We start from the raw sequence: 26357 nt of genomic DNA on the forward strand, positions 1-26357 counted from the left end.
TATTCAAAGAGTGAGCAAAACATTATGAATACTTCGGTGGCGAGTGTTAGAGACGGATGGAAGTAAACATTCCACTGATTGGCTGCTGCTCATTTTTTGTGGATTGACAAATAACATTGTAGAGAACACTATCATGATGTTCTACCCAACAGGATGTCTCCTCCTTTTGCTCTGGGCTTCTATTTATCGCCTGTCTTTTCTTATCAATATTCATTAGGATAAATGAAAACCAAGCAATTTGATAAATGGTATTATTATAAATACATAATATGGCAAGGATAGAGCATTCAGCCAGACACTTTTGCTGTAGTACCATAGGTTATCAATAACCATTTATTTACTATACCAAAACCAGGGGGAGGACATGACAGACCTTTAACGTCACAACTTCTGACTCAATCTGGAAACGTGTTTTCGTAAACATGCATACCTTTGGGTGTCTGGGACCTGCCCAAGCATTTGGTCACGTGTTCCAAATATCTTCCTATGTTCGAAGAAAAAGTCTAGGATTATGGCCGAAAAGTTAAATTTTATAGCAACATTTAGATTATAGTGTTCACTTGTTCAACATCACAAGTAATAATAGTCCATGTCCATGTCCAAATGTTGTGGTTAACTTTTCCTCTTGTCTGCACCTCCTGCAGAGCTGCTACTGTGGATGGTACACGCCTAAAGACCAGGTAGCTGCAGGATGAAAACATGGCTGCAACCGTTAATGCAACGCCAGGACCTAATAGCTTAAAGCAGTTTACTTTGGAATCGTTGGTGAATATTGAGCTGCGTATCAATGAGGAGAAGAACAAGAAGCCACCCAAGCAGGACAGCAGCTACCGCGATGATGATGACGAGAACAAGCCCAAGCCCAACACCGACCTGGAGGCTGGGAAGAGCCTGCCCTACATCTATGGGGACATCCCCAAGGGACTGGTGGCGGTCCCACTGGAGGAGCTGGACCCATTCTACCTGAACTCTCAGAAAGTAAGTTTGCAAACACACACAAGTCATGTGTAGTGATGTCATCCACCCACATGTCGCAGAGCTGTTTAAACCAAAGGATGTTTCTGCCTAGGACTGGGTGTCAAACCTCAGTACTTTTTCTGGTCGAATCCAAAATGTAGTAAGAGTATCAAAAGCTGGCATCTAATGTCTCGTCAGATTCAAAGTCTTGTCTATTTATTGTTTAAATAAGCCCTTTTTACCTTTTCTTTTACGGTTATCTTTTAAGAACTTTGATCACTGAAAAAATAGCTGTCGAAAATAAATCTATATTTCTTTCCAAATATACCTGTCCTATTTATCATGTTATTTGTCCCTCTAGCTCTGTATTGCCAGATTAGTACTACATTGCATTACATCACAACTCGTCTCTCGCGCCTTTCTGAATTTTGATACTCAGTTGAGGTGTGCTTTTTCAGATTTGGTAATTTCTGTTTCATTAGTCATAGTTACTTATTTGCTTGTGTGGCATCTTGACAGATAGCCTCAGAAGAATATTATTTAGTACATATAAAGATCAAGATGGTTGTTATGTGGTCCTGGTGATCATTTCCCCAAATTGATCAGCATACCAATGTTGATGCTTACGCAGATAGACAGGCGTTCTACGATATCAGTCGAGTCCCAACATGCTAATTCATTTCTCACACAATGGTCGGTAGATGAGTCGCCTCATGACGGAGAGGTGAGTCATACTTTACTGCTGGAATTTACTCAGACGAAGTCGAGACGTTGTTTGGTTGGTGACGGCTGGCTTACGTGTGTGCTGTGTTTACAGTTATTTTAATTTCATGATTAGATTGCAGAATGTAATTATGTTTTCCTACTTGGAAGACGTTTGGGGAGTGTTTATAAACGGGACTGAGTAAGGCCAAACATCTCCTACAATGGTAACATCATCTGGGATCTATTTTTATCAAAGAATTATGTAACAAAAATTGGTTTCTCAAATCATATTATTTTAAATACTGCTGCACTACTACTGTGGTATAACTTAGATCCTGTCCACACAGTGTACATTAAAATAAAGTCCTACCTGAAATTCAAGCTTGTGATAATCTAGTCCGTCATCGTCATCAGCTCAATGTCTGTGTTTAGATACTGTGTGTGTGTGTGTGTGTGTGTGTGTGTGTGTGTGTGTGTCATTCAGGTACACAGTATCTGTCTCTCCATCTGCTTCCGTCTCATACCTCCCTGTCTTCACACCGTGCACGCCGACTGTTCTGTAACTCTCCAGTTCACAAGGAGAAGACACGATTCAGATGACATGCGGTGAACATTTCTAAGGCACTGTCGTAAAACTCCCTGACTTGACACACAACTCGTCTTTTTCTCCATAAACGTCCATGCACTACTGTCACCGATAAATGCGAGTCATGCATCTTGTGTCTGACTCCTCGTCTCTGCGTCGCTTGCCTTCACCAGCAGTCCTGTCAGCGCTCCGCTTCAGGCAGATCTCACGACGGCTCTCCATCTAGTCTCTAATGCCAAAGGGAGCCGATGCTTTTTTGGTTCTGGCAGCTTGACGTCAGATCAGGTGGTGACCTTGATGGGAGAATGTTGCTCTGTGTGTCTTTGTCACTGAGATGTGGCGGGCCGGCTCTGGATGCATTTCTCGTAGGGGAGGGCGGGGTAATAACTGTATAGGAGAGCATTTCACCCTCCCCGTTGGTGGTTCGGGGCAGGATCATGCCAGGTTGAGCCCTGTGTCAATGTACTGGGCTGGTGAGACGGATCTTTTTCAAGGAGAAGGTAACGAGAGATAGAGGGGAGGGGGGAGGGAGATGACGTGAGGACAGCATTGAAATGGACGACATGTGCAGGGATGCATGAGCACACATGCTCTCCTTCTTGCTGCAGCCGGGCTCACTGAAATGGCTTTTTGCTGGTGGAAGACCTGCAGGTGCAACAACTTTTTCGCTTTGCGGAATGTGCACGAGTAAAATCAGAGACGTAAATGCTTTCCCCCAACAAACCTGTGTACGTGTATCGGAGGATAAGCAATATGTGCTCATCTGTTCTCCTTTGTGTGGATTAAAGATGAACAATTATGCTCATAATATCTCAAATGATAAAGGTGACTGTGGAGTATACTGGTATACTAATGATAACATATGTTTAGTGTAAAAGAACATATAATATGTAGATCACAGTGGAGGGGACATATTAGCATGTGTCCAGATCCGTAGGAAGTCATATTTCCCCCACCAAGATACCAGGCCTTTTAGATGTAAAGTAGCAGTGACGTGGAAAACATGAGCAGGTTGGCCCGGAGCGCAGCAGCTGAGCCCTATGCCATATCTGTAGTCATGTGTGTGTGTGTGTGTGTGAGTGGGAGACTCTGGGGCCATTAAATGCAGTCCGTTTACCATTTACCACACGGGTGGAAAGAGGGGGGCTCTTTGAATCACTGCTGTGGCCCCTCATGGATGCAGATGCTGCAGCCTGGTGGCTGGAGCCTCTGTGTTGAAGCCTCTCTCTCTCTCTCTCTCTCTCTCTCTCTCTCTCTCTCTCTCTCTCCATCTCTGTCTCCCGCCCATCCCCCCACCCACCCGTCTTCTGCCCAGCTCCCTCGCTCTGGCTGCCTCCGCCCTGCTTTTGTCCTCCACCTGCTGCTGCCACAGTTGTTGCCTGCCTGCCTGCTTCACGCGCTCTTCATCTCCCCCGTTTTCTGCCTCTCCTCTCCTCCGCTCTCCTCTTTGCTCAGCTCTGGATTATAACATTGTCAGGAGCTTTGCAGCAGTTTAGTCATGCGTTGCAAAAAAAGACTCCCGGCATATCTATATAGCGGTCATGTGTATGTGTGTGGATGTCAACCTTGCTTGTTCATTTTCTAGCTTTGTGCATTCTGGTTTGTGTGCACATGTCAGGGTCATGTGTGTGCTTGTGCATGAGTTTATATACAGTACATATTTGTCATGCATATGTACACAACATATGTGTGAAATGATTTTATTTAACAATAATGTCATGCCACCAGCAACTAGGACACATCCATGTGTGTCAATATGGGTGCCCATGGTGTAGACTGGGAATGTTTCCAGTATATACGAGAGTATGAGCACGAGGGAGAGGCTGCTGCTCTGACCTTTAATAGTAACTAGAGAGTAATATCTGGCTTGTACTGGCTTGTTCTGAGTCGTCAAATTAATATCTGGGAGGTCATGTGAGAAATTCTGATTCTCGTCCTCCGGGAAGAAAGCTTCCTCTCTGCGGTTACATTCTCCTCTCTTAAGATGTTTAGCTTTCCTGTTAACAACATGTAACACATGCACCTAATTCATGTTAAAAGTGCACAAATGACAAGCAGTCATGTGACCACCATGAGGCCTCTTACTGTACGTCTCCCTTCACAGTCCTCCTCATCCTCCTCTTCTCTCGTTTCACTCCTCTGTCTCCAGCCTTCAGCAGTGAGTTGGTAGCTAAATGTAGTGAGGGTTGCCTTGTTAAAAACACAAGGGCCCATATCACAGAGTCTCATTAACGTTTCATGCAAATTGACATGTTTTATTTAAACAATTACGAGGTTATCCACACAAAGAGGCATGTCCGCCCTTCCTGTTTTGGCTTCGCTTGAAACCACCAACGGTGTGATGTGCAGGATGGCGCCGAGTGACTGGGACAACATCAGAAACATCCTGGCAGCCATTTCCACGCTATAATATGAAAATGCATTCTGTCCCATACATGATGAGGAGCAAATGCATGGATTATCTTTTACATATTATCGACACATTTATATGAGTTATGTATACTGACATATATGGATGCAGAGAAGAAGCTTGACATACATAAAAAGGTTGACATAATGTTTTTTAATCAAATTCAGTTGCTTTTGGTTCATGTTTTAGAGATCTATACTTTTGTGTATTTGCTGAAATGTGTATTTTGATCTGAGTGTTAAGTGACTAATATTTTCTCTCTCTCCCTCTCTCCCTTCTCTCTCCCCTCTCTCTCTCTCCCCACAGACATTTATAGTGCTAAATAGAGGGAAGACAATCTTCCGTTTTAGTGCCACATCTGCCTTGTACTTCATACATCCTTTAAATCCGGTTAGGCGAGTAGCTATTAAAATTTTGATACATGCATATCCTTTGAAATGGTGTCTTAACGGCAAAGACAAAAGAGTTTCCTGCTCGTGTGTATTATTCATGATGATATGTTCTGTCCTGCTCATACTGCAAGGGATGTTTCCTGTGACTCGAACCACAGGAGAGGACACAGACAATTGGTTTGAGGTTAGGTAGGAACTAATAGCAGATTATAGAAAATTATGGTTTTTGAAAGTCAATAATGCTATTGTCAGGCTTTACAGCTCCCATGGCTAAAGTTAAATGAGTGACAGCTTATCTAATTTCATCACAGTCACAACAGTTAGCATCCGTTATGTGACAAATATCCAGGACGAGGAAGAAACGGATGAATCAACGCTAGACTTCAGCCATATTCTTGGAAAGGGACGTTTTTTTCAAATACACAAACAAATTCTAAATTTAGACGAAAGAAAAAGAACAAAAGAGAGAAGAGGACCAGGATGTTGATACAAAAAACACCAAACGATAGCAAAATCACAATCTCATATTTATTTGATGCATTATCTTTATTTTAAAAGATGACTTCATTTCAGCTGAATAGGTCTCGTTAATTATGAAAATGACATCAAAACATCCTTTAGAACAATAACTTTACAGTTGTGGAAGTATAACATACCAAAGATGTATAATGTAGTGACACATTTGTTTCAGTAAATTCTTACAGCATATTCACTTTCTCCACCTGCCACTATGATAATTATACATTTGGTTGCAATATAGATATTTTCCGTTTGTGACTGTTTGGGGAAGCAGAAATACTAATAACAAAAACCAAACCCTTTTATACTCTATACATATTGCTTTGCCCCTCTATTTACCAAAGTCCTGCTATTCTTAGCCACACACACAGGTATTAACAACCTCTGGCTTCATGTCGGCCTAAAGCCAACTGAGCTTTTCTTGCTTCCCTCTGCACTGAAATCCTTGCAGCTTTAAAACATCTTATTGCTTTGTTCATGCCATTATATTTTTACTAAAGACATACCATTTAAATGTTTCATGGGTAAAAGAATGGCCGATGTGGTAGCGAGCAAACCAAACCACCTCCTGTTAAGTGCTATGTGAAAGTTTTATGACATTAACACTTTGTGCTGAGGGATGTTGAGGTTCACTGGACCACAGAAATCACATTAGATGCATACTGTAGCTACTGTAGATATGTGCATGTTAGATGAGATTTATGATGTTTGTGATTGCTTTTTATTGTCCATATTTTCCTTAACATACTCCTCACTCTTTTCAGCATGATCATTATGTGTACTATTTTGACAAACTGTATATTCATGACGTTTAGTGATCCTCCCGAGTGGTCAAAACAAGTTGAGTAAGTACACTTTTAATATATTCACCCAACACATTACATGCATGCCAACTGCTCTCCTATGTGTTGTGCCTCATCTTATCATAACCTTGAATCGGAGTATCTGATATTAAAAAGAAAAAACCCCAGCTATCTTTGAAAAGGCCAGAAAGTAATGGTAAAGTATGAGAGGCACAAACTGGATCTAGCCCAATGTTCACGCGACAGAAACCATCATGGCAATTCATAGTTTCTGCAAAGCCAACAAGTTATTTAGTTAAAAATAATACATGTAACAATCTACCTGACTTTGTTATCCTAAATGTATCCTGTATCTATCCCTTTTTGTAAACAGCTAACAAGGGTGCAGCCTTATAGATGAGAAGGAGCTTTGATTCCACTTGGTGAACTGATTCTGTCAACACTTTTCTCTTTGCAGGTACACATTCACAGGAATTTATACATTTGAGTCTCTTGTAAAGATCACAGCACGAGGATTCTGTATAGACGGCTTTACATTCCTCAGAGATCCATGGAACTGGCTGGATTTCATGGTCATTTCGATGGCGTAAGTATTTCCTTTGTTATTCAGACTGTCAGTGGATTATAGAAATGTAATAATGTGCACATATATTGCCATTTCTGTTGTTAAAAACAGGGTGGGTTAAGAAATTGAGCTTTCAGTGCTCCAGATGATTGTTCATCTTTCCGTCTGTCTTACTTTCTCCTTTCGGTCTGATAACCCATCTCCTGTGTTTCCCCCATGGATCTGAGATTTTCTCTTTGGGAATTGAAGGTTTCCATTCGACACTCTGCGGTCTCCCTGACAACACCCACACTGACACCCGATTCATCTTCGTCATCAAACTCTCCCTCTCATTCACCTTTTTGCAACATTTAATTTAAGGCCCAGAGTTTCCCGTCGACTATATACCACCCAGTATTTATAATACAGATGCACCTGCTTCTACATGACAACATACATTCCTATTAATGCTCAGCACCATCTAGAATGCGTCTCCATTGTTTGTACTGCCGTCACAATGCCCATCTGTGTGTGAATGTACCTTTCCACCTCAGACCTTCATGTAAATAACAAGCTGTTGTAACTGTGGTTTGATCCTGCAGGTATATAACAGAGTTTGTAAACCTAGGCAATGTCTCAGCTCTGCGCACGTTCAGGGTGTTGAGGGCATTGAAAACTATTTCTGTAATTCCAGGTAAGACAGGATGGGGCGGGGGACGGTTGGGCAGGGTTGGTGTTAGGTGTGTGTGTCTTTCTTTCCTTTTACCTTCCACCCTTCTCCTCAGTGGACAGGCTCTGTGAGTGGCGTCGTTTCCTCCTGGTTCGGTGGTGTTGTGCTCTTGGCGTGTGTGGTTATTGTCATCGTGTTTGTTCTGTGTGTGATCCTTCCCCTATTTCAGATATATAACAGAGTTTGTGGACCTGGGCAATGTATCTGCGCTGAGAACATTCAGAGTTCTCCGAGTATTGAAAACTATCTCTGTCATTCCAGGTGAGACTCAGTTTAAACACGAAGGCTGACCCTCTCACCCTTTCTTTTCTACTCACTATTATTATGATTACAATTATGATTTAAGCAACAGCAAAAGAATTGGAGACAACCATTTTTGTATTTATTTTTTCTCCAAAATTATCAAAAATGGTACTAATACATTTTTGATAGGCTTTGCAGTCTCCTCCAGGCCTCCACAGTGTCTGCACTCGCTTCTTCTCATCATGAGGCCGTTTCCCAGGCAGCTGTGTGTCTTCAGAAATAGCTTTAACTCACTTATTTCCGCCATTCTGAAGAATAAGCAAATGCCTGTTCTGTAGCAAAGAGATTTGTTGAAAATTAGGTGGATATACAGTACATGGTATACTTATCAGCTAAGAATAGATCATAGCTTCTCAAATTTGCCAGAAAACCTTCAGCTTCTCCTATCACCTAAATGAAGTTAAATTAAGACATGAATCATTTTGTTGCACATTTAAAACTAGTGATGTGATTGTAAAAAAAGGATTCCATGTTTTTTGGAAAAAGATATGAAAAGATAAACCTTGTAAACTGTATGTTGATGTTCATATGAGAAATGGCATAGCTCTTAGAGAGATCCTGCAGAATACACCAATTATTTATGAATGAAGACTGCCAAGCCTAGCTTGTGAACATATCTCTTATGCTGCATGATGCTTTTCAGTCACTTGCTTTTACAATATTAGCCAACCAAGAGCGTGGCTGACAAATGGCATTGACAGTTTGATTTGCCTTCTCTTTGTTTTTTAGTTTGATTATTGATTTTATTTCCCTTTCTCCCTTTTTTACAACCTACTTGAATGATATACGACACAGAACAATAAACTGTGTGCTGACATTGCAGAGGTTGGGGAAGCAGATGGGATTGTTGAATGACCTATTGACCTTTTTGAGTGACACTGACCACACATCTACCTATCTATTGATGGAGGATGTGGAACAGATGTCTTGCTTACTCAAAAGAATTGTGGATTGCTTTTTTTCACAACATATTCATTTGGAAATATGAAAAAGGAAATCCTTTAAGTGCAAACAAAAAGGGGACGGCATTTGGATTGAACTTTATTTAAAGGAATAGGTTTATTTTTTTATATATGTTTAATTGCTTTCTAGCACATAGTTTGATAAAAAGATCGATACCACTCATTTCTGGATGATTTATATGAAGCTATAGAGAGCTGCCAGTTAGCTTAGCTTAGCACAACGACTTGGGGGATAGCCTATCTAAGATTTAATCATAAACATCTAGTTTGTTGAATTTGTACAAATACTAAATTGTAAAGATGCTGGATTATATCATGGAAACAACACATAGCGTCCTGTAAAACCTTTATGCTGATTTTTAACGAATTACATACAAACAATATATATCATATTATTTAGCGAGCTTTAGGGATGCTGTTATTCTGAATTAGTTGCCTTTGGGCAGAGCCAGGCTAACTGTTTCCAGTCTTAATGCTAAGCTAACCAACTACTGGCTGCAGAGAAATATTGAACAGACTGAGTGGTAACAATCTTCTCATCTAATTCTCTGCCAGAAGGTGAATATGCACATTTCTCAAAATGTTGAACTATTCCTTTAACTGTTCCAATAATTGATGATGGACTATAGCACTGCAGTGGACAACATTTAGCTTTTATCAGGTAGTTTTAGTTAATCTCAGAATAGTTCATGTGCAGTGGAGGGCATGAAATAAAAAAGGTTATGTGGGCATTAATATAATACCCCAATTAATATTTGAACATACTTTTATTTATTTATTTTGCTCGATGAAATCTTGTCATGTACTTACTAAGACAAGTTGTTGTGATATAAATGCTTTTAATTGACTCTCCCAATCTAATTACATTTTTTCTTCGATTGTCCAAATCTGTAATCCTTTATGAAAAATGTAGACTATATTTTACAAGAAGTTACAGTACGTACAGCTGGTGAAGCCCACTGTACCTTTCGAGACCCCGTTTGAGTTCCTTGTGGACCATGCAAACACTGCCAGAGCCAGGATGCCTGTTCCAGAAGGTAAAACTATTTTGTCTTAGCGAAGGTGTGAATGAGGCAGACTCCAGGGTCATGGCATGGGGAGTCAGTGCTTTCCCAATGACACCTTATACACCTTACACCTTATATACTTCAAGAAAGTGCCCACACTGGCATTGAATAGATCCTGTTCAGCCTTGGAGTTTAAAGGACCTGCATGTGGTTTCCAGCCCCCCCGCCTGTGCCTCTGTCCTTCTCATGGCCCCTCTTTGTGCTGCTGTGCTCTCTTCCTTATGGATTTCCTCCCACTTTTCTACAGTCTTCCCCCTCTTGTTCACTTTGTCCATCATTGGCAATGAAATGAACATTTCTTCCGTTTAAAATTATTTTGGATTTGATATCTTTCACAATATTTTCTGGCTGGATAAATCAGAAAAGAGTGGGAAGGCTCCTAAATATTTCCTGTTTGTTTTGTTTCTACAGATGTTATGTTTGTAATCTGTCAGTTTGTCCAAAATGTATTAATAGCTATCTGTAAAACATTTTAAAATCTTAAGGTTAATTCATATAAATCCTAACCTTTGTTCAGATGGTCAGCATATGAAGTCAATATAGTAACACATTCACATTAATATATTAAATTCCATTAAATATTCACTAATGTTATAAACATATATTTCATAAAGTTGAATATGAGAGGAGTACAGTTTTGCTACTTCCAGCATTTTACCTCCATCCAGTCAAAACTGGATATTTCCCAGTCATAGATCCTGAAAAGTGATTAACATATTATCAGTATTAGTTTCAAAAGCAGATTTTTAGTAGAAGTAGATACTCCAAATATTCTGACCTGTGGCATCAGCATCGTGTGATTTGTCCTCCAGGCCTGAAGACCATTGTGGGCGCTTTGATCCAGTCTGTGAAGAAGCTTTCGGATGTGATGATCCTGACTGTCTTCTGCCTGAGCGTCTTCGCCCTCATCGGTCTCCAGCTCTTCATGGGCAACCTGCGCCACAAGTGTGTAATCTGGCCAATCAACACCACCAAGAGCTTCGACTGGAAAGAGTACATCATGAACGACAGTAAGTAGAGACCAGGCTTCACCGGTGGTGAGCTGTCAGCAATCTTAGAATATGAGTCAGCCCATATGCTCAAACTATAAAACAATGTCATTTTGGCACTGGGTGTACAACAATAATTGGTTTAAAAATAATAGAAAATTAAATTAATAGAAAATAGAAAATGAAAAACTCAATTCGAAAATTATTCTGAATGAATTTACGGACAGTTGCAGAATAAACAACTGTGGCTGCGTTAGAATGACTCATTATGGCTGTTTCTTTATTCTCCAGCCAATTTCTACTTCCAGCCCGGCCAGTTGGATGCTCTTCTCTGTGGGAACAGCTCCGACTCTGGGTGAGTTGCCTTCTCTCTCCTCTTCGGAATGCTGCGGATCCTCACAAAGACCTGCTGTGGCTCTTCTCTCTGCCTGAAGTCAGAGTACATCATAAGTAAATAGTACTGAGTCATTTTCGGGCCGGGTGCCCCGTTCTCGCTCTCTCTTTTTCCTCTTTCACCACCCCCAGCCGCTGCCCGGAGGGCTACACATGCATGAAAGCGGGGAGGAATCCAAACTACGGCTACACCAGCTTTGACAGCTTCGGCTGGGCCTTCCTGACTCTCTTCCGACTCATGACACAGGACTTCTGGGAAAACCTTTACATGCTGGTAAAGCTGATGTGTCAACAAGTTTAGCATTCTCAAATACCACTGCCTTCAAGCAGTCATCTTGCATAGTGATGCTGAAATGATTTGCTGATTATTAGATTTTTGTTGTTGTTGCAAATATTTTCAGCTCCTCAAATGGGAAATTAGCTGCTTTTGCTTCATCTTTGCTTTGTATCACTGACAATTCAGTATCTTTCATCTTTAGACTCTTTACAAACACAATAATTAAATTACAATTCCCAAAACCACACAATCTGTACAATCTGGACAACAAACAAAACCCTCTATTCTTAGACGTTCCATTCAAGCTATTTGAGGACGTCACATTGGGTTCTCAGAACTTGTCATGTCTTTTTTATTATCTTTGGACATATTGATCAATTTAGAACACACTCTTATTCCTGTATTATCAATAATGAAAATTGTAAGGAGTTCTCAGTCCTCATTATAGCCCTGTTGTATAGAGCAAGGTAGTGGATATCTCATGAGTCTTGGGTTTCCCTGCAGAAAAGACTGATCCACGCTCAGCCCTCCACTGATTCTTCATTCTAATGTGTGTTGTCCTGCAAAATGTTTATGTGAAAGATGGAACTCCACCTTTCAGACATAAAATGGTGGATCATTCTGCCTCTAGTTTTTTCCTTGTTCCCACTTCGATTCATCACCTCTGCATACGTAGTCAGGCTGCTTCTATCCTGTCTGTCAGCCTGTTCCACACAAAGTCTGTGGACACACCTCCACATACAGAAAGGAAGGAAGTATGAACTATTTACAGCTCAGGATTACAGGATGACCAATGGGGGAGAGGAGACCTGATGGGAGCATTGCAGCTCATACTTCTATATTTGCTTGTATCGTTAACATTCAGCTCCCAACTACAGGCTCTCACTGCGATTGATTAGTGTATATTTAGAATTATTATTATGCAGCAGTGTTCAGGAAGGATGTTGAATGTTTATCAAAGATTTTGCCGAAATCTTATCAATTGAGGATTTTTTTACCTGCCCACATGGGATTTGGTGTTTGACTGAAAAACAATCATTTTGACTTCTCTTGGAAATGTTGTGTGATACACTTCACAGCACTACATATAAACCACAATATCACTTTACTATACCAGGAGTGCTCTGCTCTCTGATGACAATGGTGTGCCTTTAGAAAGGGGAACCAGAGGAGGCTGATGAATGATATAATTCAAATTAGGTGTCCTTCTGTTTCACTAAGGACATATTAAATACTTTTGGGAATAAAACTAAATGAGGAACATTTCTATTTAAATTTAAATTAATGATCTTAAACCTGCATTGAAATGAAGGCTAACATCATCCAACAATAATAGAACAAATATTTTCAAGATTTTTCCAGAATCTCATTAGTTCTGACTCTGCAGCTCCGGCTCCTCACTTACGGTCTCCACTGGGAATAGCACCCTAGTCCATATAAATTGTTTGGCTGTGCACTGGCTGGCACAGTGTGCATGGAAAACGAGGTCAAAATGCATATCTCATGGCTCTCCCTGATGAAGAGCACAACCTAGGGCTCATGCTGAGAACCTTAACGAGCACAGGGTATACGGCGATTCCTGTGCGGACCAAGAACAGATGGTTTCCTATCGAGTTGTCACTGTACCAGACGATACTAGAACACATTTCAGCATATTATCAGTCATGTACCAGAAACAAGCAGAAGTCACAGACGTTTACGCTGACCTGTTTTTTTGCACCCAGAAACTTCCAATCAAGCCGTTGTGCCCTTTCTCTTATCCTCACCAACAGCTGGCTGTTTATTTATGATGAGTCACTGTGAAAGATGTGCTTTGACTCGGAGTGTTCGGTTCAGATGTCATGAATGTCTCCGCTGTTCTATCCCCTCTGCCTTCACATCTGCTCCGCTGCCTCCCAACAGACCCTGAGGGCGGCAGGAAAGACCTACATGATCTTCTTTGTGCTGGTGATCTTTGTGGGCTCCTTCTACTTGGTCAATCTGATCTTGGCTGTGGTGGCCATGGCCTACGAGGAGCAGAACCAGGCCACCATGGAAGAAAGCCTGCGGAAAGAGGAGGAATTCAAGGCCATGCTGGAGCAGCTCAAGAGACAGCAGGAAGACGCCCAGGTCAGCCCTCTGCAGAATTGAGCGCCGCATGATTCCTTCGTCGTGTTATATCATCGTTCTGACTTCCTTCGTGGGTTTGTTTCTTTGCAGACGGCTGCCATGGCAACCTCTGCGGGCACAGTGTCGGAGGACGCAGTGGAGGATGATGGTGGAGGCCGTCTGTCATGCAGTTCCTCTGAGATGTCAAAGCTCAGCTCCAAGAGTGCAAAAGAGCGTCGCAATCGAAAGAAGAAGTGGCGGCAGAAAGAGCAGGAGAAGGAGAAAGGCGACAGCGAGAAGTTTGTCAAGTCAGAGTCAGATGACGGCAGCAAGAGGAGCCGTTTCCGTTTCCCTGATAATCGTCTGGGTCGAAAGTCTTCCATTATGAACCAGGTGAGGAAAGCAAGCATCATGTGTCTGGATCAATTCAGCATCATATGAAGGGTCAGTCGGAAAAAACTCAGTGTGTGTTTTAATGCTTTAGGTTTCACACATGGCATTTTTCTGCGGTTGCTGGCAGAAATCTCACAGCAAATATAAGTGAAAGTATCTCGCTTACTGTCTCGATTCCTCTCATAACTTAGATGAACTGCCCCTTTATGCAGATTGAGGCTCAGTGATAATTACTAGTGCCAAATACAAAAAGAAACCAAAGAAGATACCACCATAACATCAGAGCCACAGAATTGGAATAGAGATGCTTTTTATCTTTACGAATACAAAAGAAATGTCAGTGAAAGAAATGTAGCTTTAAATGTGTCTGTGTACTTTTTGACTGTCAGGTGAGGAATATTTTAGATTGAGAGTGCTGCTATTGTACAGTGTGGTGTTGCACAAACTCTCATATAGAGGAGCATTCAGTGGCCATAGATAAAGAAACACATGTCCAGGTCTGAATTATTCACAGTGATTACATGAATGTTTCAAAGAGAGCAATCATGCAGCTTTGCTTCGGCCCCACTTGGGCTCCATTGGCTCTTATAATAGGGTTTACAGTGCAAGATTCACAAAATAAGACAAGGCACAACGGCCCTATTATCAGAAGATTGTTGTAAAAAAAGGTGATTTCAATTCAGCTCGCATACTCTGCGTGTGTATAATAATGTTTGGATCAATTCTAGCAGCAGCCCAGATTGAGGTTGTCACAACTCATGTTCCTCTCCATGTTGTTTCAGCTCCTGTGTCTCTGCCCTGTGTGTGACCTTGACAGTGTAGGATATACCTGACCTAATTATGTATTTCCCTCTTGTTTATTAAGTCACATGATTGCTGCAGCAGATTATGCCTCCTGGTTGCCTGACATTCCCCACAACTCATAAATGTTGCCTTTTATCACGACCTCCACAACTGAAGACAAACCACATCAAAATGATGGTGCGATCAATTGTAATTGAGAAACACCTACAAGTCTCCTCTCCACATCCTTCTTCTACCCCCAGTCCCTCCTCAGCATACCCGGCTCGCCTTTCCTGTCCCGCCAGAACAGTAAGAGCAGCATCTTCAGTTTCAAGGGTCGCGGTAAAGACTCAGAGAACGAGTTTGCCGATGATGAACACAGCACGGTGGAGGAGTTCGAGGAGCGGCGGGGCTCCCTGTTCAGCCCTTACCGGCGGAACAGCTACGGTGGCTTTCACGGGAAGAGGAACAGCACGGTGGATTGCAACGGCGTGGTGTCGCTCATCGGCCCTGGGCCCGGTGGACGCCTTCTGCCTGAGGTGAACATATATAAGGCAGCTACTGACGACAGTGTAAGGAAGCCAACAAGTAGCCCTGACTAGGCATGGCCCCCCTCGTCCGTTCCTTTTCTTTCTTGCCCTCTATCCTCTACTCTGTCATTTTTGCAAGTCCGTATGTATCTCTTGGCTAAGCGCTCGCGCCTCCCCTCCCCCAGCAATGTATGCTGCCCTCCGACAGGAGACAAAGGATGGAGAAATAGCTGTTTGATAGTGAATATACTATAGCCAGTGAAACTGGGTCTATCAGTGACTTCCAGGCAATTGTGTTGTTTGATTTGAACAATGAATGTTAATGTTTTGAATGTTCATATCAAATTACCTATTCACACATGCACCCTACTCACACTTACTACTCCCAGGCACTAATGAAACAGACCTCATACTATTATCCTTCATGCTTTGTTACATTCGATTTTGGCACAAACATCAAAGCCTGATTAATATAATCCAGAACTTCCTGTGTGGCATGTCATCAAGTCCCTGTTTAACACACTCTTATAATGAGCCACCATTTCTGTGAACAAACAGCATATAATGATGAGTTAACATGCTCTAGTGTGTTGATGTGTTCCTCCTCCAGGCATCCAGGTCCTATGTTAGCCTGTAGATCTACAGTAGCAGGCAGAGGAAACAGAGGGGAGCAGCTCTATAGAGCCACAGACATGTAATCTGCTTCACTTAAACACTGTTAATTAGGGTTGGGTACCGAAACCCGGTGCCAATATGGTACCGGTTCCAATACATCCGGTATTACCCGAACCGAAACGCAACGCACATTCCGGTGCTTCTTTCCGGTGCCTGAGCCGATTGAAATTGAAAAAAACTATTGTTGTGAACTTCTCTGGTGACTCCGCCCTGTCAGCAGGTTACGAGCCTCTCATATTTAACTTTGACAGCGGAGGCTGCGCCGTGTGTGACTGTGAGCCCGTGTGGAGCACACCAGCGTCAGGCTGGGCGCGGCGGGGAGACCGTCACCGGTCCCCTGAACACGGGGAGACCGATGATGACGAGCAGCCTGAACTCAGATTAGTACCGGAACGTTGATTGCAAGTCTTGCATTCATAAAAGTAGCCCAAGAAATAATAAATTAGCCATTATAACCATGCTTAAGCTAGCTCGTAGCTAGCGCTAGCTCGTAGCTAGCTCGTAGCTAGCGCAAGCTACGAGCTACGAGCGTGACAGTCTGCTAGCAGATATGTTGATGTACAGCGATCCCGGCTGTATACCCGGTGTTACCGGGAATATAATGACGGAGGAATAAAGACCGTGGGGCATCACTTTGTTTCAGTGTAACTCTCGCTGTCAGAAGCAAAACTTTATTTGTCACGTGTCATCTTCAGTCCCTCTGATTGGTTGTTCTCTTTGCCCATCAACACAGTGACAGGATTAACCCTATAAGGGCTGCACATGACGATACATATCACATCATATAATGGAGAATATATATTGTGTATGTTAACAGTCTGATATCCGTTGTGTGTCGGTGCTCCATGATAACGGCTTCTACAGGGAATATGGCCGAAGAAGTTTTTAATGTCCTCATTGTGTGTTTAAAAAAAAAAGTATCGGTTCAGGCACCGTTTAAGCACCGGTATCGTTTTAAAAGTACCGGTTTAGCACCGGTATCGATAAAAACCCAAACGATACCCATCCCTACTGTTAATACCCCAAAGCAGATACACACGTAACACCCACCTTCCTCTCCGACCGTAATCATACATAATTAATGAAAAAGGAGTCTGTCTTTACCTTTCTCTGTTTTCCAAAATCTCCCTGGTCAACATTAATGAATTAGTTTTGCCTCATTTTACTTAGGATGGTTGATTTAAATCAATAATTAGAAACAAGCATGACATAGACAGTATAACAATGGCTATGGTGTCTGTAATGTCCTCTCCTTCTCTTTGACTTTGAGCATGCTCATGCATGACAACTGGATGGATCTGAACTATGCGCCTCCATAAGATCTTTTTACAGTGCTCTTGACTTGATGGTTGCAATATAAGTTATATGGTTTCAAAGTAGGAAAATACAGTGGCATCAATTTGCAAGTATCATTATAATGGCCAGATTTGGGAGACCTTTTTTTCATGAATAACCTAATGATTGTATTGCAATGGCAGCAAAGCCTCCATTATTGCATGTCAGGACTGAAAATGCATTCATGCAGAGGCAGTTCTCCTGCACAATACCGCACAATCCATTCATTATTTAATCGGGATGAGCTAATTACATGAAAACACAATTAGGTCAAGTAGCCCGAGACCACTGCTCCCACTTTGGCTGAGACCTGCATGCATTGACAGCATAAACACATCTTCCTTGAAACCAGCATTGATATAGAAAAGATTGAAACCTGCCCCTAACCCAACAATCTGATCATCAACTCCTTTTTCCTGCCAATGCTGTTGTGCACTTCCCTCCGCCGGCCACCGGTGGTGATGATGGATGGTGTTCATGTCCTCTCCATGGGTGCTTGATTCTTCCTCTCGCCCTGACAGCCGACTACTGAGGTTGAGGTGAAGAAGAAGCTGTCGGGCTCCCTGATGGTGTCTGTGGACCAGCTCAATACCTCCTTTGGGCGGAAAGAGCGGGCCAACAGTGTCATGAGCGTCATTACCAACACACTAGTGGAGGGTACTGCCACTTTAACCCCGCTTTAACCTTCTCTTTCATTATTCTTTAACTAAGGCTGCTCTCATGGGTTGATTAGTTTGACTTGAATTTCCTGCTTATCTGCTTTGCATATCCAACAGTACCAGATACATACAATGCATACAATTTTGACTATCATTTGGTGCCATTGCATGTGGAATGCTCAAGCACGCAAGTATGTTTGGTTTTGATGTGTATGTGTATGTCTTCAGAACTGGAGGATTCTCAGCGAAACTGTCCGCCGTGCTGGTATAAGTTTTCTAACACATTCCTGATCTGGGAGTGCTCCCCCAAGTGGATTAAGATCAAGGAGATTATGAACCTGATTGTCATGGACCCCTTCGTGGACTTAGCCATCACCATCTGTATCGTGCTCAACACTCTCTTCATGGCCATGGAGCACTACCCCATGACCACCGACTTTGAAGACATGCTGTCCGTAGGCAATCTGGTGAGGAGCACATCTTTTTGTTCTTTTTGTTCTGATTCACCGGTTAAAAATCTCCTCTGCTTCTTTGCAGCTCATAGGGAGCTGTTATTTATAGGGCCGTAATTGGCAGCTCTTTCCTCGCTGATTCAGAGTTGAAAGGACGGGAAGAAAACATTCTCAGACCCCCTGCTGTTTTCTTGTATCCATGCATTCCTCATTTCTTCACACACACATGCCATCTCTCTTCCTCTCCTGTGTTGGTGTTGAGCTGCTGTTTGTTTCAGTGGGACCAGTCTGCCTCTCTGCTGGTTTGCTGACTAGTGGGAGGCCTGCATTCATATTTCATGGAGCTTGATGAGCTCCTCTTAAACGGTGCCTGAATCATGGCTTGGATAACACAACCTGGCCATTTTCACTTTAACATTGAGTAAATCTCAGCTGTGGCACCATGATTGTTTACTTTCCAGTACCACAGTTGTTAATATATGTTGTGCCAGTGTCCTAAAACAGGATGTTTCACAAATGACACTAATCTCAGTGCAAGGTAGTGTGTGTTCTTTAACATAATGCACACAACTCAGATACTGGATCACAATATCACAAATGTCTCCGACCATCATGTTTCATATTTTCACATCTCTTCTGAAATGTGGTGTTGAGCCAAATCCAATTGTTTAAATATGTTCCCTTTCCTACCTGCCAGGTATTCACTGGGATCTTTGCAGGGGAGATGCTCTTCAAGCTTGTGGCTATGGATCCATATTACTACTTCCAGGAGGCCTGGAACTGTTTTGATGGTTTTATTGTGACGCTGAGTTTAGTGGAGCTGGCTCTGGCTGACGTCGAGGGCCTGTCTGTGCTGCGCTCATTCCGATTGGTAAATGTTCATATTAGTTCCTCTGTAAATAAATAAGCATGTGGAGTTATCATTTCAGCCTTTGGAATATGCACATGTTGTTGCTCAGAGTATACTTGACTTGAGTCACTGTTTGTGCTTGCAGGCAACTTGTACCTGTATGTTCGTACAGTTTTTACTTCACGAAGTGAAGCAGCAAGTTAGCAAAGCTAAATTCTTTTGTGACGAATTCATTGTGACGTGTACTCTTTTCACCCGCCCCCTTTAGCTGAGAGTGTTTAAGCTGGCCAAGTCATGGCCTACCCTCAACATGCTGATCAAGATCATTGGTAACTCTGTGGGAGCCTTGGGGAACCTGACCCTGGTGCTGGCCATCATCGTCTTCATCTTTGCTGTGGTGGGCATGCAGCTGTTTGGCAAGAGCTACAAAGACTGCGTGTGTAAAATTTCTCTTGAGTGTGAGTTGCCCCGCTGGCACATGAACGACTTCTTCCACTCCTTCCTGATCGTCTTCCGGGTGCTGTGTGGTGAATGGATTGAGACCATGTGGGACTGCATGGAGGTGGCGGGTCAGGGCATGTGCCTCCTTGTCTTCTTGATGGTCATGGTTATCGGTAACCTGGTGGTGAGTGTCCAGACTTTAAGGTGTGCATTTATTCTTTTAGAGAAACAGTTGACTGGCGGCTCTCAAACCCATCTTTAAATAATTATAATGTGGTCAGAGAATGAAAAATGTGCACTCAAAATCAAGTTACTGATTTCTCATTTTGTGTCCAAAGGTGTTGAACCTGTTTCTTGCCTTGCTGCTGAGCTCATTCAGTGCTGACAACTTGGCTGCGACAGATGACGACGGTGAGCCCAACAACCTGCAGATATCCGTCAAGCGTATCAAGATAGGCATTGCATGGATAAAAGCAAAGATGAGGATATTGATGGCCCGTCTGCTAAAGAAACCACAGATGGAAGACGAGCAGAAGCATTTCGATGACATGTATGACAAGAAGCTGAACTGCATTGCTAACCACACCGGGGTGGACATCAACCGTGACCTGGACTATGCCAAGAATGGTAACGGCACTACCAGCGGTATTGGTAGCAGTGTGGGCAAGTATATGATCGATGAGGAACACATGTCGTTCATCCACAACCCAAACCTGACCGTCTGCGTGCCCATAGCTGTTGGAGAATCTGATTTTGAAAACCTCAACACAGAGGACTTCAGCAGCGAGTCGGAAAATGAGAACAGCAAAGAGGTCAGTTCGAGGATTACATTATACCATCCGCTTCTAATAGTTTATCACACAAGTATTCAGACTGAAATCTGCAGCATAATTAACAACACAGCTCAAGGACAGTAAAGCCATGGCTGTGGTTGGCTACTCCACACTGTTCAGACACTAACAAAACTCCATCACTCAACATTCATCTAGAGTGGCTGGAGCAGGCAGGCAGTGAGCATTAAATAGATATCTGCTGATGTATGGCTTTTGATAAAATGCATAAGAAGACTTTCAGAGCAGATGATATGCCATTTCATATTCCATTTCAGTGTACATTTGAATGACATGGGATTTTCAAGATTGTTATAATGCAGGGGTCCCAAAACTTTTTTCCTGTGAGGGCCACATAACTTTTCCCTTCTGATGAAGGGGTCAGTTTGTAACAGAAAAAGTGTGACGATCGCAGGGATACCTAAATGTCGACATTTATTGTTTTCCAGAAAGCCACACATAACCAAATATTAATAACCCTTTCCGGGATCTTACCGAACCTTTTCGCCATTATTCCGTTCTATTTGACAGGGGCTAGTCTAGGATTTGCGTGGCCAGACTAAAATAAATAAATCAGAATGCGTCTCTGTTATTGTTCAGGGGGCCAAATGTGGAGGCGGGCCGTAGTTTGGGGACCACTGTTATAATGTCTAACCAAGTCTACACAAATTGGCAACAGGGTAACATGACAGGTCCGGACTGCTCCTCATGCACAACTGGTATGTTTCTGAATCACTGAAATGGTGTTCTTTTGTTTCTTTGTGTGTCTGGATCTGTGTGCGTATGTGTGCTCCCATGTCTGCATCTCTGCAGCTGGATGACACCAGTTCATCGGAGGGCAGCACTGTTGACATGAGGCCAGACGTGGAGGAGGTGGTGGTGGTGGAGCCGGTGGAGGAATTCCTGGACCCAGAGGCGTGTTGGACAGATGGTGAGACCACTGCTCCTGTTGCCATCCCGAGATACATTGAATATTAACGTTTCTGGACAAATAAATGCCTAATGACTGTCAAACATTGTCAAACAATTCATTAGGTTCACACAACAAAACTACTTGGTGAAAGTTAGAAAATAACAACAACCAATCTTTTAGCACAATCGCTTAACATAACAAGTACAACATAGTGAGGTTAAATAACATTAGGTTAAACAACATTAAGTTAAACAACGCTAGGTAAAACACTGTTTAGTAAATCAACATTATGTAAAACAACATTAGGTAAAACAACATTAGGTAAAACAACGTTAAGTAAAACAATGTTTGGTAAATCAACTTTTGGTAAAACAACATTAGGTAAAACAATGTTAAGTAAAACAATGTTAAGTAAATCAATGTTAGGTAAAACAACATGAGGTAAATCAATCTTATGAAGGATCGCTCACCCATGGACACTCTTATCTCTTAATTCCTCAAAACCCACATATCCATTTAAAGACATGCATTTGAATTCTAAACACAGGACTGTAACTGAACCGTATCAAATGCTGTTTCTCCTCCTGTGTGTCCTCAGGATGTGTCGCCAAATTTAAGTGCTGTGAAGTTGATATTACTACGGGCTGGTGGAAGCATTGGTGGTTCCTGCGAAAAACCTGCTTCCTGATTGTGGAGCATAATTGGTTTGAGAGCCTCATCATCTTCATGATCCTCCTCAGTAGCGGTGCCCTGGTAAGAAAACCTTCTACAGGTCTGTTTTATTAAAACAATTAAACATAGAGCAAAATAAAATCCAAACTGGATAAAGATTGATTAAAGATGATTCTTTAAAAATGGAGGCACTTCACAGGCATGAGTGTGTATGGACAGAAAGGCAGTTTCAGAGCAGAAGCAGTTGGGGGAGGGGCCAGACGCTTCTGTGATCAATGGACTCTATCATTTATCAAACCGGGGGTCTAGTCCTGTGGGGTGTGAAATGCTACTAAAGAGTAAAGACTGCTCCAAATCTACATGTGCTTTTAGAGGTGGGAATCACCAGAGACCCCACAATACGATATTTTCACCATATTTAATTTGTGATATAATATTACAAATTAAAACATTTGATGGTAGGCTGAGTATTGCGATATCAATTACAGTTCATTACCTATCTAGTTTCTCTCATTATAATCATCTTTCACTTGGTTCATCTCACTTCAGTCCATTTCTATACAATTTTTTTATTTGTTTATTCAGTAAATTACCATTAGTCAGGGTTCGTACGGTCATGGAAAACCTGGAAAAGCATGGAATTTTAAAATGGGCATTTCCAGGCCTGGGAAAGTCATGGAAAAAAACTTAAATCATAAAAGTTTTGGAAAAGTCATGGAAATGTTGGTATATTCACATGTTCATTTACGCCGAGTTTGAAATAATTAATATAAACAGATGGATTTGCACATAAAGAATAAACATTTATATAAGTGTTTAAAGGAATAAACATGAATAGAAATGTTTATTCTTTTAATCAAACTATTGTCTCATTCATTTGTTTCATTTAAGGTAAACTGTATGCTTTGGAATTCTCATTTTTTTAATACAAAATTCTCTAAATTGTTCATGTTTATACCGAGATTTCAGTTTGGTCGTGGAAATTTGGTTTAAAGTCCTGGAAAAGTTATGGAAAAGTCATAGAAATCCATTGGTCAAAATGTGTAAGAACCCTGATTAGTGATCAGCATTTAGCAGGCTTTAGTGCTGCATCCAATTTTATTTGTAGAATCATATCATAAGCAGGCTTTAGTGCTGCATCCAATTTTATTTGTAGAATCATATCATAAGGTGTAATGTTTACGTCTTTGTCGTGGCTGACAAGTTTCCTGTTCCTCTCCAGGCCTTTGAGGATGTGTACATCGAGCAGAGGAAGACCATTCGGATCATTTTGGAATATGCTGACAGGGTTTTCACCTACATCTTCATCCTGGAGATGTTGCTGAAATGGGTCGCCTACGGTTTTGTCAAGTATTTCACCAATGCCTGGTGCTGGCTGGATTTCTTCATTGTGGATGTAAGTCCAGCTCTTGTTTCCTCTATTGTGTGAAGTAGATTAGAGAAGAAGAAGAGCAGTTATTTGGTCTTCCACCACACACTGGTGCAACATACTGGTATGAAGATAAACTCATTATTATTATCTATCAAGCAGCAGAGCTAAGGCTAATTTAGGCTGTAATAATAATAATAATAATATTAAATTAGCTTTGTTAGAGTGGTAATAACCATGTCAGATGCACTACATTCACTATGTGGACACAGGGTGTGATGTTTTTATAATAATGAGTATTGTCAATGCCTGTTGGGTATGGTTAATCTGAGCGGACAGGTTAATAATTGAATCTCTGCTTAATGGCATGCATTAGGTAAAGGGCATGTTGTTTCATAAGAAGCCTCTTGTTTTGGTTCACTCATGAACCAAATGAGCCTGAACTGCAGTCTGTCTATTTCACCTTTTACAACTCCATCAAGCAACAATCCTTTTTAAATACTTGGTTTATCACTCTGAGATGCTTGAATATGTACAACAATTATATATATAATTAGAATGAGTCAATTAATAACCAAGCTCATTGATTACAACCATATTCAAGTCATGCTCAGAACAATGGAGCGTGTTAAAGATGCATCTTTGCCTGTGTCTCAGACCTGTGAGATGTTTGACCTGTGAGATGTTTGGTATGTCCTCTCTCTCTCTGTACTTCTCTGCTCCTTATGTCATTCAAAAGTGAAAGATTAGAACGGGAAAAATTCTTCCACCTATTCTTTGATAGTTAGATATGTATATCATCACGTTGTAATCTTATTTGGACTATTTTAACCCTCCTGTTGCCTTCGGGTCATTTTGACCCGATTCAATATTTAAATATTGAATCGGGTCAAAATGACCCAAAGGCAACACAAGGGTTAAGACAACATAACCTTCGACTGTGAGGTTATTCCAATAATACCCTAATGTGTGGAAACAATGAAAGGACCATCCTCGTAGCTATAAGCTTAACGCATCTACATTTGACATAAATGGGAATTGGGATGGAATAGGATTTTCCCTGATTTCTGTCTTTCTCCTTGAACTAACCGGCTCTCCGCAGTGTCCAACTCCTCAGCTGTTACCCGTGAATGGACTCCTATCGTTGGCCAGAGGTTGCCATGTTGATGTATTATAAGCTCCTTTATCCCAGACTCCATGCGAAAAACATGCATTTATTTATTATGTACCATAGACAATGTACACTTCATTTTCTCTATTCACACATACATATTTGTGTATTTTAAGGTTTTTAAGGCTTTCGGTAACACATTAGTTTAGACTTCCTCCAGACTTCACTAGACAGCTATTTTTAAGCCATATTGTCACAGCTGACACATACAGCACACATAGAGCATTGAGCAGATAAAACACACACACACCCTTTACTGATTGTGGTTACTGCATAAGTAGAATCGCTGCCTGTAGGTGTGTTGTCAAGCCCAACACTTGGGACAGGGCATCGCGTGAACATGTGACAGGGAGTGACAACCCTCCTGGCCTCCTCCCCCCTTTCCCTGTTCTCCTTTCATTCCCTCTTGAAAGTGTAACCTCAGGTATGTGGTGACATTATGCTGAGATGTAATGATGGTGGGTGACAGGCGGCCGGCGGTAAGTTTGGTCTTCACTAGCGCTCCCCCTCCCAATAGAGCGGTACTTGTGCTTGATGAGTCTGGGTTGTGTTGTGGCCTGACTGCCTCTGGCGCCCTGTGTTGTGAGGTTCAACCATTGCCATGGTAAGGGGGGGGGGGGCACCATCATTAGACCGGCCTGATTGTGGATGTGCTTGACTCTTTGTGTGAGTGTGTTCCTCCTCATTGCCCTTGCGTTTATGTATCTTTCTGTTACCCATTTGATTATGACACAGGGCAAGACATGTAATAATAATAATAATAATAATAATGCATTTCATTTTTATCGCACTCTTCCTTCAAAGAATCTCAGAGTGCCACACATATAGTGAAAACAAATAAAACCGATGAAAACATAGTTAAAGCAACCCATGAAAATAAAAAAAATAAGAATGTAATAGCTGACAATAAATTAACTCAAGGTAAAAAATGCCTTCCTTAATGTCAGAAAGTGTGTTCTTCAGTTTACAGCAGAGTTACTGGAAAACACAACCAGATATTTAGAAGTATATTTTCAATATTTTGCTTACATTATAGGAATAATAACTCATATTATAGATGGAATAATTCATATACATCTTATACAGGCTGTTTAACTTGTCAAAATAGCCAGAATAGGTCATTCTAGCTTAATAGTGATACCAAAGTGTGTCAATGTGAGCGTGATTGATAGGTATCATACTCCATACATCTTTCTTTTTCACCCAGATTATTATCATTGTTTTGTTGTGTTTTTCCTTTTCATTTTAGTTTGGTTTATTTCTGTTTGGTTTGTGCTGTCGTCATCATGGGATCACAGCCCCAGATGTCATTGGCCTTGCCTTGCAGAACTCTGTGAGAAGGACGTTGAGGCGCTGAGGTCACGACCACACAGCTGGCCCAGCGCGGGGCCAGAGGCCACGCCTCCCTAAGGGGGCTCTCCAAGGGGTCAGGCTGAAGGTGACAATTACCCCAAACATTTTAGTGTAGATCAAGGCAAAATCTTTATTTTACTGTCTCCCACCAGCACAGCTACAGATGTATTCGAGAGGCTAGGTTATTGATTGAAATAAGCGTGCAA

At 41.8% G+C, this 26357-nt stretch overlaps 1 protein-coding gene across 8 annotated transcripts in view; it reads left to right on the forward strand.

The window, feature by feature from the left end:
* The first annotated feature begins 699 nt into the window (after positions 1-699).
* Positions 700-26357, forward strand: part of scn8aa (sodium channel, voltage gated, type VIII, alpha subunit a) — a 39050-nt gene continuing 13392 nt past the window's right edge. For 2 of the 8 annotated variants that reach the window (XM_056422684.1, XM_056422688.1), the window contains exons 1-19: positions 700-978; positions 4965-5083; positions 6325-6414; positions 6830-6958; positions 7519-7610; positions 10791-10988; positions 11259-11322; positions 11493-11634; positions 13540-13746; positions 13837-14118; positions 15165-15440; positions 17963-18098; positions 18329-18567; positions 19250-19423; positions 19671-20027; positions 20182-20655; positions 21487-21604; positions 22185-22339; positions 23481-23654. In XM_056422684.1, coding sequence (XP_056278659.1) covers positions 700-978; positions 4965-5083; positions 6325-6414; positions 6830-6958; positions 7519-7610; positions 10791-10988; positions 11259-11322; positions 11493-11634; positions 13540-13746; positions 13837-14118; positions 15165-15440; positions 17963-18098; positions 18329-18567; positions 19250-19423; positions 19671-20027; positions 20182-20655; positions 21487-21604; positions 22185-22339; positions 23481-23654 — 3705 coding nt within the window. Of the gene's footprint in view, positions 979-4964; positions 5084-6324; positions 6415-6829; positions 6959-7518; positions 7611-7815; positions 7908-10790; positions 10989-11258; positions 11323-11492; positions 11635-13539; positions 13747-13836; positions 14119-15164; positions 15474-17962; positions 18099-18328; positions 18568-19249; positions 19424-19670; positions 20028-20181; positions 20656-21486; positions 21605-22184; positions 22340-23480; positions 23655-26357 lie in introns of all 8 variants that reach the window. The other 6 variants (XM_056422683.1, XM_056422687.1, XM_056422682.1 and 3 more) reach the window with 5 other exon arrangements.

The sequence above is a fragment of the Pseudoliparis swirei genome, chromosome 9 (genome assembly GCF_029220125.1).
Source record: "Pseudoliparis swirei isolate HS2019 ecotype Mariana Trench chromosome 9, NWPU_hadal_v1, whole genome shotgun sequence".
NCBI classification, from domain to species: domain Eukaryota; kingdom Metazoa; phylum Chordata; class Actinopteri; order Perciformes; family Liparidae; genus Pseudoliparis; species Pseudoliparis swirei.